At 35.4% G+C, this 17,935-nt stretch overlaps 1 protein-coding gene across 4 annotated transcripts in view; it reads left to right on the forward strand.

The window, feature by feature from the left end:
* Positions 1–245: 245 nt before the first annotated feature.
* VPS13A (vacuolar protein sorting 13 homolog A) overlaps positions 246–17,935 on the forward strand; it is a 201,709-nt gene continuing 184,019 nt past the window's right edge. For all 4 annotated transcript variants that reach the window (XR_006724182.2, XM_010952785.3, XM_010952786.3 and 1 more), the window contains exon 1: positions 246–495. Coding sequence is in view for 3 of the 4 variants with exons in the window: in XM_010952785.3 (XP_010951087.1) it covers positions 396–495 (100 nt within the window). In the remaining variant the exon portion in view is untranslated. The remainder of the gene's footprint in view (positions 496–17,935) is intronic.

The following is a 17,935-nucleotide window of genomic DNA, read 5'->3' on the forward strand; positions in this document are numbered from 1 at the left end:
CCCCGACGCCGGACTGCGGGAGGGGCGGGGTCGGGAAATGTCGGGCCACTCCAGATACTCGTCCCGTTGCCAGGCGATGGGGAGAAGGCGGGGCCGAGGAGACAGGAGCCGCGCTCAGCAGGAATCCGGCACCCGTCGGAGAGGCGGCGGCGCAGCCGCCCTAGCTCCCTCCCGGGCCTCCCTCTCCGCCCCAACCCTGGAGCCCGAGGTGCGCATGCGTCGCTCGAGGTCCCACCTCCGCCCCTCACAGGGCTCGCGGCAGGGCTGCGCGTCCGGCGCGAGTGGCTCCACGGTCCGAGCCACCCCGGAGCCGGTGAACCGAGCGGTCTCGAGAGAAGGGCGCGGGAGGGCAGGCGCAGGAAGAAGGAGCGCCGCGTCCACCGCGGCTGAAGAAAATGGTGTTCGAGTCGGTGGTCGTGGACGTGTTGAACCGGTTCTTGGGGGACTATGTGGTGAACCTGGACACGTCCCAGCTCACGCTGGGCATCTGGGGAGGTAACGAGACCGCCGCCGCCCGCGTATCTCGTCTCTTTCCTGGGCTCCCGTTGCCGGAGCCGGGCCCGGCTTTCTTGGGGCCTCGGGCCCCTCGCCCGCCACCTACCGCCGCCCTCGTTGGGGTCAAATTACGTAGAGCTGGGCAGCAGTTCCGGGGCCTCCGCTTGCGAGTTTTCTTTTGGCTGGAGGGGAGTGGGGCCGTAGGTGCGGGATGAAAAGAGTCCCTTTTTCCGGCTGGGGGGCCCCGTAGTGGACGCCAAGGGTCTGAAGTTAAGATTCCGCAGAGGCGTCCTTTTCTGCCGCTCGCTGTCCGGTTTCAGCTGTGCTGGGTGAGGGGCGGCCAAGAGACGCACCTGGGCTTGGTCTGGTCTGTGTCATTCCCGACCCCCCCCCCCCCCCGGGTTGTGACGGAGGCCCCGGGCAGCCCACGGAGTGTCGCACGCCGCCTCGCACGTGAAAGCAAGGCGCTGTGACCGAAGACGCCCTCTTCCTTCCTTCCTCCCTCAGCCTCTGTGAGTGGGTGAACCGTGACGGTTTCTCGGCTGCCCCTTCCAGGAGCACAACTGGACTCCGGGTTGTTGGCCTGGGTTGGGCTGATAACATAGAGCGGAAACTCCTGTGCACATTAACTCGAACAGCTAGCTGTGTGTTTTCAGTTTACAACCTCAGCCAGGAACGTGTCACGTTTGTAAGGCTTTGGGGTTTTGTGGTTCACAGCGAGTTACTGAATTTTTAAGAGACTAGGTGCACTGTGCAAGAGACGGGGATGAACCCGTCCTTACGTTGCTTAGATGGTGAAGGACCGAAGCCTTACTTACTATCGGTTTATTCTGTTGCTCTTCCTTATTTGGAGCTTCATTTTTAGTGCTTCCACCTGTTTTGTATTATACCCTTATTTACTTTAAATACCCATTAGAAATTAGATTCCTTTTCCTTATGAAATGACCCTTCCAGGCCAAAACTAGGGTTAATTTTTTGTGTGAGTGGTGTATTTTTTTTTTTTTATTTTACTATTCTTAAATATGCACACACTTTGAGCCTTCTAAAATACTTGTTCTCCTTTATGAAATAGTGTAAATAGGTAATTTAGTTTGATAAAGAAAACCTGTTGTTACTACTGTTGGCATCCGATACCACGTTAGAGAGTGGGACTAAGAACTAGGGACATAAGTGCTAGCTCAGCACCTCTGACTAGTACGAGAAACTAGCCGATGGTTTAATCTGCGCTGCTTCTCATTTGCAAAGTAAAAATAATAAAACTTATTATCACTTTTATTACTAACTCTCCACCTACCTCAGTAGGAAGCCTTGAGAACATTTTGTGGTATCCTTTGATCTACAGTGGAAAATTGGTACTACATTCAAGGTGGAAATTTGTGTAGAGTGACGTATCAACGGATTTGTTCATTTAAAATTTTCACACAGTAAAATTCACTCTTAGGATGTCCAGTTCTGTCCGTCTTGACAAATACAAAGAAGCATGTATCCACCCTCACAAACTTGATGATGAAAATTACATCAGGACCTCAAGTCCCTCTGCTGCCCCTTTATAGTCTACCGCCCAGTCCCCACTCCTGGCAACCGCTGATCTGTTTTCATTGTTACAGTTTTGCCTTTTATAGAGTGCCATGTATTTGGAATTATGTGGTGTTAGCTTTTGGGGTCTGGCTTCTTAATTTCACTCCTTTCACTTATACGAAATGAATTTGAGAGGCATCCATGTGTTGCATGCGTGCATCGGTATTTCATTCCTCTATTTCTGAGTACAATTTTATCGTGTGGATGTTCTATATATGTTTGTTCACCAGTCCAAAGATGTTTCAGTTTTTGGTGATCATGAATAGAGCTACCGCAAACATTCACATTCAAGTTTTTGTGTGGACATAGATTTTTATTTCTTTTTGGGATTTTGAAGTTGTAAGGGATACTCAATTTATGTGAAACTGAAACTGCTTTTCAAAGTGACTGTACCATTTTGCAGTCTCACTAGCATTGAATGGGGGTGTGTAGTTGCTCTCCACCCTCACTAGCACTTAGTATTGCCATTTTAAAAACATCTTAGCCCTTCCAATGTGTATATAGTGATAAAGCATTGTGGTTTTAATTTATATTTCCTTAGTGATTGAGGGCGTTGAGCAACTTTTCATGTCAATCTTTGCTGTTTGTATATTCTGTTGGTGAAGTGTCTTCAAATCTTTTGCTCATTTTAAATTGGACTTTTTTTCCTTTTCTCTTTAGATTTAATTCACATACCATTATATCCACCCTTTTAAAATGTACAATCATTGCTTTTTAGTATAATCACAAAATTGTGCAACTGTCACCACTATCTAACTCCTGAACATTTTCAACACTCCAAAAATAAACCTCATACCTATTAACAGTTACCTCAGATTTCTCCCCACCCTGCCTCTGGCAGCTGCTAATCTACTTTCTGTCTTCCATAGATTTGTCAATTCCAGACATTACGTTTAAATGGAATCGCAATATACACGGCCTCTTGTTTCTAGCTTCTTTCACTTAGTATTATATTCTCAAGGTTCATTCATACTGTAGCATGTATCAGTATTTCATTACTTTTTATGACTGACTAATATTCCATTGTATGGATATAACCTATTTTGTTTATTCGTTCATCAGTTGATGGACATTTAATTTATTACTACTTTTTGCCTTTTATGAGTACTGCTGCTGTAAACATTCATGTACAAGTTCTTTTGTGGGCATATATTTTAAATTTTCTTGGGTATATACCTAGGAGTGGAATTTCTGACTCACATGGTAACTTTTTTTTTTTTTTTACTGAGTTATAGTCACTTTACCATGTTGTGTCAATTTCTGGTGTACAGCACAGTTTTTCACATAGTAACTTTTGTTTAGACTTAAGGAACTTCCAAACTCTTCCAAAGTGTTTTCTTATTGTTGAGTGTTGAGAGTTCTTTTAATATTGTGAATACAAGTCCTTTGTAAGATATGTGATTTGAAAGTATTTTCTCCCAGTCTTTTCCAAGTCTGTCAAGTTTTGCATGGCAAAAGTTTAACATTTTTATCAAGTCCATTTCATGAAAATTTCTTTCTGAGTTGTACTTTTGGTATCGTGCCTATGAAGTCTTTTCCTAATGTAGAGTCACAAAGATTTTCTCCTATGTTTTATTCTAGAAGTTTTATAATTTTATGTTTTACATTTTTATAACTGTAAAATTTCAGATCCATTTTTTATAAAGTGCAGTATAGATTGAAGGTTGGGGTTCATTTGTCTGCATGTGGATACAAATGCCCAATTTTTTCTAGCACCAGTTGCCTAAAAGAATATCCTTTTTCCATTGAATTATTTTTGCACTGTTAACAAAAAACCAGGAGACTTTGTATTCTGTGGGTTTATTTTTTAACTGTATCTGCTTCAGCAATCTATGTATCCATATTTTCACCAATACTACACATGTCTTGATAACTGTAGCTTTATAGTAAGTCTTGAAATCAGGTAGTGTGATCTCTAACTTTGGTGGTTACCATATTTTAAAAATAACATGTTAGTGTTTTATGCATAACAGTTGGTTATATTTTGATAAATGAAGATTTAAACAATAGCTAGAATTTTAAAAATCCTTTGAGAATTTAAAAAGCAGTAATTGATAAATTTAAAAATTCTTTGAAAATTTCAATAATTGAAACTAGATGCTGCATAGTAAAAATGTTAAGATTATGGACTTAGTATTTTATGGTCTAATGTCAGAAGGACCTACTAGTTTTAAATGTATGCTTTTGCTGGGCTTCTGTGTAACAATCCAGCTGATTTCACTATTAGCATATGAATAGTATTAAGTAATATTCAGGACTTAAATTGATGGTTTCATATGTAATAATGGAAAATTTGTTTCAGAGATGGTTCTTTGGAAATTAGAATCCATTTTTCCTTAGGAACATTATCATACATGAGTGGAGTTGATAAAAACTTGAATTACAATGCAGCAGAACAATGAATGCTACTATACTGGGTCCAGTACAGTAAGTAAGTAGACTGAGTGCTGGAAGCATCTATTTTGTGGTTTTGTGGGAGGGAAAAGAGAAATTGAGCTTTTTCTTAACCTCTTGGCAAATTCTGATGTTGGTAAAGTATAATTTTTATATGGTGTTATTTACAATTCTCTACCCTTCCTATTTTATCATTTGTTTAGGGAGGTGGTAGTACTTCATCTGAGATTCCTCTCCCAATTTTGCTAAACTATCTAGCATTTAATATTTTCTTCAAGAGCTAGGGTGCATCAGAATCAGCCATGTATGCTTGTTATAAATACAGATTTTTAAAATTGCTTTCCAGATACTGTAATTCGTTTATCTGGAGTAGGACACACAAAAAATTTGTTTTTAAACAAATGACCCAGGGGATGGCTTGTGTGATAGAATTGTGATTTGTAACATAGTACCTCAGTATTGTAGTTATCCTCCTTGCTCTTTTTCTTGTTTTCTCCAGAATTACAATACTTGGGGAAATTTTACACATATTTTTTGTTGTTATGTCTGACATCTTTAAGGAACATTAGAAGCTCAGATTTCTTCTTTTACGCTTACATATTCTGTTTTTGAAATATTAATCTTCCAGTTTTCTCTCTATGTAGTCTTATGTTCAGTGGCCTTTTAATGCATACCCCTAGTGTAACAGTGGCTCTGTAGGAAGAAGAAGATTCAGTCAGGGCACAGTTGCTGATTTTAACAAGTCATTCTTCTGTGATAGGAATATACTGGGGAACCAAACAAATGATTGTTTCAGTTTAGGGGAATTACCAATTCTAATTCCTTAAATATTGTTTTTACTTTTATGTTCTAAGATACTTTCGTAGAACCTTAGAGCTGAAAGGGAACATTTTATTAGAAGTGTTCAAAAATACATCAGTGTTAGGAGATTTTACAGTCCACATCCATATACCCACAATCTAAAGTCTACCATCAAACAGCTTTATCGAGGTAAAATGGACATATAGTAAAATGCACATATTTAAAGTCTACAGTTTAATAAATCTTGACATATGTATGCACCTGGGAAACATCATTGTGATCCAGATAATGAACATATCCATCATACCCCAAAGTTTGCTTGCCCACATCCTCAGAGGCACCCATTATTATTACTATTTTTTCTACCATATATATCTGTTCCTGGTGTACTGAGAGGTTTTTTTTTTTAAGAATGTGTGTTGGATTTTGTAATGTGATTTTTCTGCATCTATTAATATGATCATAGATTTTTCTATGAATCATACGATTACATTTATTGATTTTTGAATGTAGAACAACCTTTCATACCTCGAATTAATCCCACTTCGCCGTAGTGTATAATTATTTTTATATATTGTTGGATTCAATTTGCTGATGTTTTATTGATGATTTTTGCATCTATGTTCATGAGAGTTATTGGTCTGTAGTTTTTCTTTCTTTTAATGTTTTTATCTGGTTTTGGTATTAGCGTAATACTGAACTCATAGATGAGTTAAAAGTGTTCATATGTTACCTGAAAGAGATTGTGAGGGATTAGAATAATTTTTTTCCTTAAATGTTTTATAGAACATTAGTGAAACCATCTGAACCATCTGGGCAGCTTTCTTTCAGTGTTGAAAGATTATTAACTATTGATTCAATTTTTTTTATAGATAGAGGCCTGTTTAGATTATTTTTTCTTGTGTGTTTTTGTAGTATGTATTTTTCAGGGAATTGGTACATTTCATCTAAGTTAAAGCATTTGATTGCTATACTAATCTCTTAATATCCATGGGTTCAATAGTGATGGCCTTTCCTTTCATTTCTGGTATTAATAATGTTTGTCTTTTCTCTTTCTTCTTGATTAACATGACTAGAGAGTTGTTAGTTTTATTTATCTTTTCAAAGAACCAGCTTTTGGGTTTATTGAAATCTGAATTGATTTTCTGTATTGAATTACAGCAACTTCTGCCCAAATTCTTCCTATTTTTTCTTATTTAGGGTTTAATTTGCTTTTCTTTTTCTAGTTTCCTAATGTAGAAGCTTAAATTACTGGTTTTCGATCTTTCTCCTTTTCTGATACATGCATTCAGTGGTATAAATTTCCCTCTAAGCCCTGCTATTGCTGCGTGTCACAAATTTTGATAAGTGACATTTACATTTGTTTCAAAATATTTTTAAAATTTATTTTAAGACTTTTTTTGACTTATGTGTTATTTAAAACTTGTGTTTATTTAATCTTCAGATATTTGGGGATCTTGCAGCTTTCTCTCCAGAAATGTTTATAATTTCTAGTTTAATTCCTTTGTGGTCTAAAAGCAAACTTTGTATGGCTTCTCTTCCTTTGAATTTGTTAAGATATGGTTCATGGCCCTGAGTGTGGTTTATCTTGGTAAGTGTTCCAAGTGAGCTTGAGAAGAATATTCTGCTGTTGTTGGGTGAAGTGTTCTATACATTTGTTAATATCCCTTTGTTTTTAATTTATCTGTGTCTTTATATTTAAAGTGGATTTCTTATCTTTTTTTTTATAAAGCATTTTTTTTTTGAGGTATAGTCAGTTTACAATGTGTCAGTTTCTGGTGTACAGCACAGTTCTTAAGATATACATGAATATATATATATTCATTTTCTTATTCTTTTTCACCATGAGCTACTACAAGGTATTGAATATATTTCCCTGTGCCGTACAGTATAAACTTGTTTATCTATTTTACACACGCCAGTCTGCAGATCTCGAATTCCCAGTTTATCCCTTCCCAATCCCCTCCCCTCTGGCAACCATAAGTCTGGATTCTATGTCTGTGGGTCTGTTTCTGTTTTATGTGTAAGTTCATTTATCTTTTTTGTTTTTCAGATTCCATGTATGAGTGATATCATATGGTATTTTTCTCTTTCTGGCTTACTTCACTTAGAATGACATTTTCCAGGGCCATCCATCTTGCTGCAAATGGCATTATTTTATCATTTTTTGTGGCTGAGTATTATTCCATTGTATAAATATACCACAACTTCTTTATCCAGTCATCTGCTGTTGGACATTTAGGTTGTTTCCATGTCCTGGCTATTGTAAATAGTGCTACTATGAACATTGGGGTACATGTGTCTTTTTGAATTAAGGTTCCCTCTGGAGTGGGATTGCTTGGTCATATGATAAGTCAATTTTTAGTCTTTTGAGAAATCACCATACTGTTTTCCACAATGGCTGCACCAAACTGCATTTCCACGAGCAGTGTAGGAGGGTTCCCTTTTCTCCACAGCCTGTCCAGCATTTGTCATTTGTGGACTTTTGAATGATGGCCATTCTGACTGGTGTGAGGTGATACCTCATTGTAGTTTTGATTTGCATTTCTCTGATAATTAGTGATATTGAGCATTTTTTCTTGTGCCTATTGGTCATTCATATGTCTTCATTGGGAAATTGCTTATTTAGGTCTTCTGCCCATTTTTGGATTGGGTTGTTTTTTTCTTAGTAAGTCGTATGAACTGTTTATATATTCTGGAAATCAAGCCCTTGTCAGTATCATCTTTTGCAAATATTTTCTCCCATTCTGTAGGTTGTTTTGTTTTGCTTATGGTTTTCTTTGCTGTGCAAAAGTTTGTAAGTTTAATTAGGTCTTATTTGTTTTTGCTTTTATTTCTCTTGCTTAGGTAGACTGCCCTAGGAGCACATTACTGAGATGTATGTGAGATAATGTTTTGTCTATGTTTTCTTCTAGGGGGTTGATTGTGTCTTGTCTTATGTTTAAATCTTTAAGCTATTTTGAGTTTATTTTTGTGTATAATGTGAGGGAGTATTCTAACTTCATTGATTTATGGGTTTCTTATCTTGCCATTTGTGATACGGATGGATCTTGAGGCTTTTTTAAGTGAAATATGTCAGATGGAGACAGACAAATGCCATATGATTTTACTTATGTGGAGTATAAAAAACAGAAACAAAAAACTAAAATAAATGAAGCAACCAAACCAATCAAAAATAAACATGTTGATACGGAGAATAGAGTACTGGGGGGATAAGGGTTTAGGAGGAAGGCAAAATGGGTAAAGGGGATCAACTGTATGGTGATGAACAGAAACTAAATTTTTTTGTGGAAAACAAGCTATCTTGTATACAGAAGTAGAAACAATGTACACATGAAACTTATATAATGTTACAAACCGATGTTACCTCAATAAAAAAAAATTAAAAATTTAAAATATAAAGTGGGTTTCTTGTAGATACCTTGTAGTTGGGTTTTGTTTTTTAATCCGCTGTCATGCCCCTTTCTTTTAATTGCTATATTCAGACCATTCACATTTAATTTATGATTATTGATATAGTTGGGTTTATAAATGGATTTATATTTATCATATTTGTAGCTGTCGTCTATTTGTTGCATATCTTTCTTTGCTTTTTAAAATCTCCCCCTCTTTTTCTGCCTCCTCTGGTTTTAATTGAGCATTTTACATGATTTAATTTTTTCTCCTTTCCTGGCATATCAATTATAGGTTTTTGTTTTGTTTTTTATTTATTTATTTTTTAGTGGTTGCGTTAGAATTGCAGTATCCATTTAAAACTAATAATCCAGGTCCACTTTCACATAACACTGTACTGCTTCAGGGATAGTGGAGGTATCGTAAAACAGTATTCCATTCCATTTCTTCAGCTCTTTTATAACATTATTATTCATTTGACTCATCCATAAGATGTACTCACTCAATGCACTGTTGCTATTATTATTTTGAACACTTTTCCATTAGACCGTTAAGAATAAGGAAAATAAAAGGCCTAATTTTACATTTATTCCTTCTCTAATGCCCTTGTAGGTCTGAGTTTCTGATCTGTATCATTTTCATTCTCTCTGAAAACTTCTAACGTTTCTTGCAAGACGGGTCCACTGGCAACAAATTCTATCAGTTTTTATCTGAGAAAGATTTTATTTCTTCTTCATCCCCATGCCGATTGAAAATTGTGGTTAAATACATACAGTGTAAAATTTATCATAACCATTTTTTATTGAATTATAGTCGATTTACAATGTTAGTTTTTGGTATACAGCATAGTGATTCAGTTATACATATGTATATATATTCCTTTTCATATTCTTTTTCATTATAGGCCATTACAAGATACTGAATATATTTCCCTGTGCTATACAGTAGTACCTCATTTATCTATTTTATATATAGTAGTTAGTATCGGCAAATCCCAAACTCCAAATTTATCCTTCCCCACCCCTTTCCCTCCTGGTAAACACAAATTTGTTTTCTGTGTCTGTGAGTCTGTCTCTGTTTTGTAAAGAGGTTCACTTGTGTCTTTTTTTTTTTTTTTTAAACGATTCCATATTTGAATGATATCATATGGTATCTTTCTTTTTCTGGCTTCACTTAAAATGACCATCTCTGGGTTGAATCCATATTGCAGCAAATGGCATTATTTTATCCTCTTTTATGGCTAACTGGGATTCCACTGTGTATATATACTTCAACTTTTTTATCCAGTCATCTGTTGATGGACATGTAGGTTTCTTCCATGTATTGGCTACTGTAAATAGTGCTGCTATGAACATTGGGGTGCATGTGACTTTTTGGAGTTTTCTCTGGATCTGTGCTCAGGAGTGGGATTGCTGGGTCGTATGGAAAGTCTCAGTTTTTTGAGGAATGTCCATACTGTTTTCCATAATGGATGCACCAGGCTACATTCCCCCAAACAGTGTAGGAGGATCCTCTTTTATCCACACCCTCCAGCATTTATCATTTGTGGACTTTTGAATGAAGGCCATTCTGCCTGGTGTGAGGTGATACCTCATTGCAGTCTTGATTTGCAGTTCTATGATACTTAGCGATATTGAGCATTTTTTCTTGTGCCTATTGGCCATTTGTATGTCTTCATCAGAGAAATGTATGTTTAGGTCTTCTGTCCATTTTGGGGTTGCGTTGTTTGTTTTTTATTATTGAGTTATATGAGTTATTTGTATATTCTGGAAATTAAGCCCTTTTTAGTCACATCGTTTGCAAATATTTTCTCCTGTTCCATAGACTGTCTTTTCGTTTTATTTATGGTTTCCTTTGCTGTGCAAAAGCTTATAAGTTTAGTTAGGACCCATTTGTTTATTTTTGCTTTTATTTCTATTGCCTGGGTAGACTGTCCTAGGAGAACGTTGCTATGATTTATATCAGAAAATGTTTTGCCTATTGTCTCTTCTAGGAGATCTATGTTTTGTCTGAAGTTTAAGTCTTTAAGCCATTTTGAGTTTATTTTTGTGTATGATGTGAGGGAGTGTTCTAGTTTCATTGATTTACATGTGGCTGTCCTATCATAATCACTTCAAAGGGTACAGCTCAGTAGCATTAAGTATATTCTCATTGTTGTTATCATCACCACATCCATCTTCAGAACTTTTTGTCTTGCAAAACTGAGACACTGTGCCTATTAAGCAGTAACTACCCATTTTCTCTCCCCTTAACTTCTGGCAGCCACCATTCTATTTTGTGTGTCTATGAATTTGATTATTCTAGTATAAGAGGTATAATACATGGTGATATAATACAGTATTTGTCCCTTTGTGTCTGGCATATTTCACTTAGCATAATGTCTTCAAGGTTTATGTGCTATGGCATATGTCAGAATTTCATTCAGTTTTAAGGATGAATAATGTTCCATAGTATGTATATACCATATTGTTTCTCCATTCATCTGTCAGTGGACACATGGGTTGTTTCCCCTTCTTAGCTATAGTGAATAATACTGCTATAAATGAGTGTACAAATACCCCTTTGAGTCCCTGCTCTCAAATACTCACAAGTGGAATTGCTGCATCATATGGTAATTAATTTTTTGAGGAACCATGATACTACTTTCCATAGCAATCACACTGTTTTACATTCCCACAACAGTGCACCAGGCTTCCAATGTCTACACATCCTCAAGAACATTCATTACTTTGTTTTGTTGATAGTAGCCATTCTAATGGATGTGAGGTGGTATCTTATTGTCATTTTGATTTGCATTTCCTTAATGATTAGTGATGTTGAACATCTTTTCATGTGGTTATTGGCCATTTGTATATGTTCTTTGGAAAAATGTCCATTCAAGATCTTTGGCCAACGTTTAATTAGGTTTTTTTGTTGTTGTTGAGTTGTAGACAGGAGTTCTTTCTATATTCTAAATATTGATCCCTTATTACATATGTGACTTGTAAGTATTTTCCTGTTCCCCATGTTGCCTTTTCATTGTTTATAATGTCCTATGATGCATAAAAGTTTTGAATTTTGGTGAAGTCCAAATTTTCTATTTTTTGTTATATTTGGTGTCAGGTCCAAGAACTCTAATTCGATCATTGCCAAATTCAATGTTAATGGAACTTTCCACCTATGCTTTCTTCTAAGAATTTTATAGTTTTAGGTCTGACTTTTAAGTCTGACCCATTTTGAGTTAATTTTTGGATATGGTATATGGTAAGGATCCAGCTTTTTTATTTTGCATGTGAATATCTAGTTTTCTAGCATCTTTTGTCGAAAAGACAACTCCCAAATTGAATGATCTTGGTAGCTTTGTTAAAAATCATTTCACTATGTATGTGAGGGTTTATTTCTGGGCTATTTTATTCCTGTGGTCTAAGTGTCTGTATGCCAGCACCATGCTGGGTTTGGTTTTTTTTTTTTTAATTCAAGTGTTGTTGGTTTACAGTATTATGTTAGTTTCAGATGTACAGCATGGTGATTCAGTATTTTTGCAGATTATATTCCATTAAGTTTTTACAAGATAATGGGTATAATTCCCTGTGCTATACAGTAAATTTTTGGGTTTTTTTTTTACCTATTTTATATGTAGTAGTTTGTATCTCTTAATCTGTACCTCTAGTTTGTTCCTCAACCCTTCCCTCTCCCTTTTGGTAACCACAAGTTTGTTTTTCCATGTCTGTGAGTCTTGTTTCTGTTTTGCATATACATTTGTTTGTATTATTTTTTAGATACCATATATAAGTGATATATAATATTTGCCTTTGATTTATTTCACTAAGTGTGATATTCTCTAGGTCCATTCACATTGCTGCAAACGGCAGTATTTCATTCTTTTTTATTGCTGAGTAATATTCCTGTATGTGTGTTTGTGTGTGCATGAGAAAGAGAGAGAGACAGACAGACATATCTTTTTAATCCAGTCATCTATTGGTGGGCTCGTGGGTGGCTTCCATACCTTGGCTATTGTAAATATTGCTGCTATGAACATTAGGGTGGAAGTGCATGTATCTTTTTAAATTAGTGTTTTCTTTTTTTCTGGATATATACCCAGGAACAGAATTGCTGCATCATATGATAGTTCTATTTTTAAGGAACCTCCCACACTGTTTTCCATTGTGGCTGCACCAATTTAAATTCCCACCAACAGTGTACAAGGGTTCCCTTTTCTCCACATCCTCTCCAACATTTGTAGACTTTTTGATGATGGCCTTCTGAAAGGTGTATGGTGATACCTCATAGTGGCTTTGATTTGTATTTCTCTAATAATTAGCAATGTTGAGCATCTTTTCATGTGCCTGCTAGCCATCTCTGTGTCATCTGGAAAAATGTTTGTTAAGTCTTATGGCCATTTTTTGATTGGATTGCTTTTTTTGGTAGTGAATTGTATGAGCTCCGTATCTGTTGTGGATGTTAACCCCTTGTCAGTTGCATCATTTGCAGATACTTTTTTCTTATTCCATAGGTTGTCTTTTTAGCAAGCACCATGCTCTTTTGATCATTGTGCTTTTGTTAGTACATTTTGAAATCAAGAATTGTGAGACTGCCAACATTTTTTTAGAGATTGTTTTGACTGCTTGTGGGTCCCTTGAGATGCCGTATGAATTTAAAAATGGGTTTTCTTATTTCTGCAAGTAATGTTGGGGTTGTAATGTGGATTATGTTGAATCTGTAGGTTGCTTTGGGTAATCATGCTGTGTTAACAGTATTGCTTTCCAATTTGTGAACATGGAATGTCTTTCCATTTATGTGTTTTTACCTTCTTTCAACAATGTTTTATAGTTTCAGGGTATAAATCATTCCCTCCTCGCCCACCCCAGTTAAATTTATTTCTAACTATTTTATTATTTTTGATGCTATTTTAAATGGAATTGTTTCCTTAATTTCCATCTTGGATTGTTTATTGTTAATGTATGGAAACAACGAATTTTTGTGTTTTGATTGGGTATCCAGCAACATGCTGACTTCATTCTAGCAGATTTTTTGTGTGGAATGTTTAAGTTTTACTTTGTATAAGATCAGTTGTCTGTGAACAGAGAGAATTTCACTTATTTCTAATGTGGATGCTTTTTATTTATTCTTCTTGCCTAATTGCTCTGGCTGTGACTTTCTGTGTCGAAAAGAAGTGGCAAAAGTGGACATCCTTGTTCCTAATGTTATAGGAAAAGATTTGTTTTTCACCATTGAATATGATTTTCATTGTGGGCTTTTCATATATGGCCTTAATGTGTTGAGGTAGTTTCCTTTTATTCCTGGTTTGTTTGAGTGTTTTTATATGAAAGGATGTTGAAATTTTTCAAATGCATTTTATTCATCAGTTGAAATGATCCTGTATTTTTTCCTTTATTCTGCTAAATGAGTTGTATTACATTGATTGAATTTGTATATCGTACCATCTTTCCTTTCCTGGAATAAATTATATTGAGTAATGGTGTATAATTCTTTTAATGTGCCATTGAATTTTGTTTGCTAGTATTTTGTTGAGAATTTTTGCCTCAGTATTCATGCAGGATATTGATCTGTAGTTTTCTTATGGTATCTGTGTCTGGCTTTGTTATCAGATTAATGCTGACCTGATAGGTTGAGTTTGGAAGTATTTCCTTCTCTTCAGTGTTTTGGAAGAATTTGAAGAATACTGGTGTTCTCTCTTAAATGTTTGGTAGAATTCACCAGTGAAACCATCTGGTCCTGGGCTTTTGTTGTTGTTGTTGGGAGGTTTTTGATTACTGATGAAATCTCATTACTAATTACAAATCTGTTCAGATGATGTGTTTCTTCATAATTCATTAGGGGTAGGGTGTGTGTTTCTAGGAATTTATCTATCTCACCTAGGCTATCAAATTTGTTACAATACACCTATTCATAGTAGTGTTAATAAACCTTTTTATTTCTGTGAAATAAGTAGTACTATCCCCACCTTCATTTCTGATTTTAGTTTACATTTGACCCTTAAAAAGCACAGGGGTTGGGGTGTCAAACCCTACACAGTTGAAAACCTGTATATAATTTTACAATTGGCCCCCCATATCCGCAGCTCACATCCGCAGATTCAGTCATCTATGGATCATGTAGTACTGCAGAATGTATTTATTGAAAAAAATCCATATGTAAGTGGACCCACAAAATTCAAACCTGTGCTGTTCAAGGGTCAACTGTATTTGACCCTTCTCTCTCTTTTTCTTAGTCAGCCTACGTAATGGTTTGTCAATTTTATTGGTCCTTTTGAAGAACCAACTTTTGGTTTCATCAATTTTCTTGGTTTTCATTTCTCTGTTTTGCTTACATTTACTCTAATCTTTATTATTTCATTCCTTCTGCTTTGATTTTAGTTAAATCTTTTTCTGTTTTTTTTAAGATGCAGATTTATGTTGTTAATTTTAGATATTTCTTCTTTTTTTAGATATTTCTTCTTTTTTAATATAAACATATACTGATACATATATATATATGTGTACGTGTAGTCTCCCAGGAATGCTTTTCCTGAACCCCACAAATTTTGGTATGTTTTCACTTTCATTTTTCTTAAATTGTTTTTAAATTTTTCTTGTGATTTCTTTGACCCATTGCTTGTTTGAGTGTGTTAGTTTTCATATATTTGTGGATTTTTCAGTTTCTTTTCTGTTGATTTCTAGATTCATTCTATTGTTATCAGAAAAGATAGCTTATATAAGTTCAGTCTTTTAAAATTTTCTCAAATTCTTTTGTAGTCTAACATGGACCTGTACTTGAAAATGTTCCGTGTGCACCTGAGAAAACTGTATATTCTACTGTTGGGGTAATGATGCTCTGTATGTATTGGTTCAGTTCCTCTATTTTCTTGTTAATCTTCTATTTGGTTATTCTATCCATTACTGAAGTTGTGTATTGCAGTCTTCTCCTATTGTAGAGCCATTTCTCTCTTCTGGTCTGTCAGTGTGTGCATCATATGTTTTTCAGCTCTGATGCATATGTTTACAGTTGTCATATCTGCTTTGTGAATTGACCCTTTTATCATTGTGTAATGCCATTCTTTGTTTCTTGTAGCAGCTTTTGACCTACAGCCTATTTTGTCTAGTATCAGTATAGTAATCTCTGCTCTCTTTTGGTTATTATTTATTATTTTCAAGAGAAATCTTTTTTAATCCTTGCACTTTCAACCAATGTGTGGCCTTAGAGCTAACATTTTGGGAGCTTTTTTTTTTTTTAAATCCGTTCTGCCTATCAGGGTCTTTTGATTGGGGAGTTTAAACACTTTACACTTAAAACAATTATCTACAGGAAAGGACTTACTATTGCTGCTTTGTTAATTATTATTTTTATGTCTTATGATTTTTTGTCTCATTTTTTTCCTTGTTGCTTTTCGTTGTGTTCAATTTTTTTGTAGTGGTATGCTTTGATTCCCTTATTTCTTTTTGTGTATATTCTATAGGCATTTTCTTTGCAGGATTACATACAATATCTTAATGTTACAACAGTATATTTTAAACTGATCACGACTTAACTTCAATTGCATACAGTATCTTTACCCCTTTACAGCTTGCCTTCTCGACATTTTACTGATGTAAAAAAAAAAAATGGCATCTTTATATAATATTTACTTATTAACATAGCCTTCTAACTTTTTTATTCTTTTGTCTTTTCAATCCTGTAAAAGGATAAAAAATGGAATCACAAAGTAAGACCACAATAATACTGGTTTTTATATTTTCCCATGTCTTTACCTTTACTGGAGAACTTTATTTTTTCATAAGGCTTCAAGTTACCACCTGGCATCCTTTCTTTTCCACTTGAAGGACTCCCTTTAAAACTTCTTGAAAGGCAGCTCTGCTGGTAATGAATTCCCTCAGCTTTTGTTTATCTGAGAATATCTTAATTTTCCCTCATTTTTGAAGTAAATAAAATATTTTGCTGGATATAATGTTCTCAGTAGACAGTTTTTTTTTTTTCATTCAACACGTTAAGTATATCATTTCCCTGTTTTCTGGCTTGCAGTGTTTCTGTTGAAAAATCTACTGTTAATCTTTTGAAGCTTCTATGTAAATATTAAATCACTTTTCTCTTGCTACCTTTAATAGTCTCTATTTGATTATTGTTTCTTTTTTGAGATTCTTGGATTTATATATCCATGTCTTTCCTCAAATTTGGAAAGTTTCTGGCTATTATTTCTTCAGATAAGTTCTCTGCCCCTTTATCTCTCCTCTGGGACTCCCATGATTCATATATTAATCTCTCTCCTCCTCTTGGACTCCAATAATGTATATTGACCCACTTAAGCAAGTGTTCCTTCCTCTGCAGTTTTTGGAATATTTTTGAGAAGGATAGATATTAACTCTTCTCTAAATATTTGGTAGAATTCACTTGTGAAGCCATCTGGTCCTGGACTTTTGTTTGTTGGAAGTTTTTAAAACTGCTTCAGTTTGAGTATTGGTAATTGGTCTGTTCATAGTTTCTATTTTGTCCTCATTCAGTCTTGGGAAATTGTACCTTTCTATGCATTTGTCCATTTCTTCTAGGTTTTCCATTTTACTGGCATATAGTTTTTTTTGTTGTAGTCTCTTACGATCTTTTGTATTTCTGTGGTGTTGGTTGTAACTCCTTTTTCATTTCTGATTTTATTGATTTGGGCTTTTTTCCTTTTTTTCTTATGTTCAGCTAAAGGTTTATCAATTTTGTTTATCCTTTTAAAGAACCAGCTTTATTTTCGTTGATCTTTCTATTTTTTTTTCTTTAGTCTCTATTTCATTTATTTCTTTCCTAACTTTGGGTTTTGTTTGTTCTTTTTCTAGTTACATTAGGTGTAAGGTTAGATTGTTTGAGATTTTTCTTGTTTCCTGAAGTAAAGTTGTATCACTGGTCACTTTCGTCTTAGAACTGCTTTTGCTTTATCCCAGAGGTTTTGGATTATTGTGTTTTCATTTTGATTTGTCTGTATCTTTTTATTTCCTCTTTACTTTCTTCAATGCTCTATTGGTTGTTTAGTAGCATATTTTTTAGCCTCCGCATGTTTGTGTTTTTTTGCAATTTTTTCTTGTAGTTGATTTCTAGTCTCAGTGTTGTGGTTGCAAAAGATGCTTGATATGATTTCAGTTTTCTTAAATTTACTGAGGCTTGTTTCATGGTCTAGCATGTAATCTATCCTGCAGAGTGTTCTGTGTGCACTTGAAAAGAAAGTGTATTCTGCTGCCTTTGCATGGAATGCTCTATATATATCAATTAAGTCTATCTGGTCTAATGTGTTACTTAAGGCTAGTGTTTCCTTGTTGATTTT

This window comes from Camelus bactrianus, chromosome 4 (genome assembly GCF_048773025.1).
Source record: "Camelus bactrianus isolate YW-2024 breed Bactrian camel chromosome 4, ASM4877302v1, whole genome shotgun sequence".
Classification (NCBI taxonomy): domain Eukaryota; kingdom Metazoa; phylum Chordata; class Mammalia; order Artiodactyla; family Camelidae; genus Camelus; species Camelus bactrianus.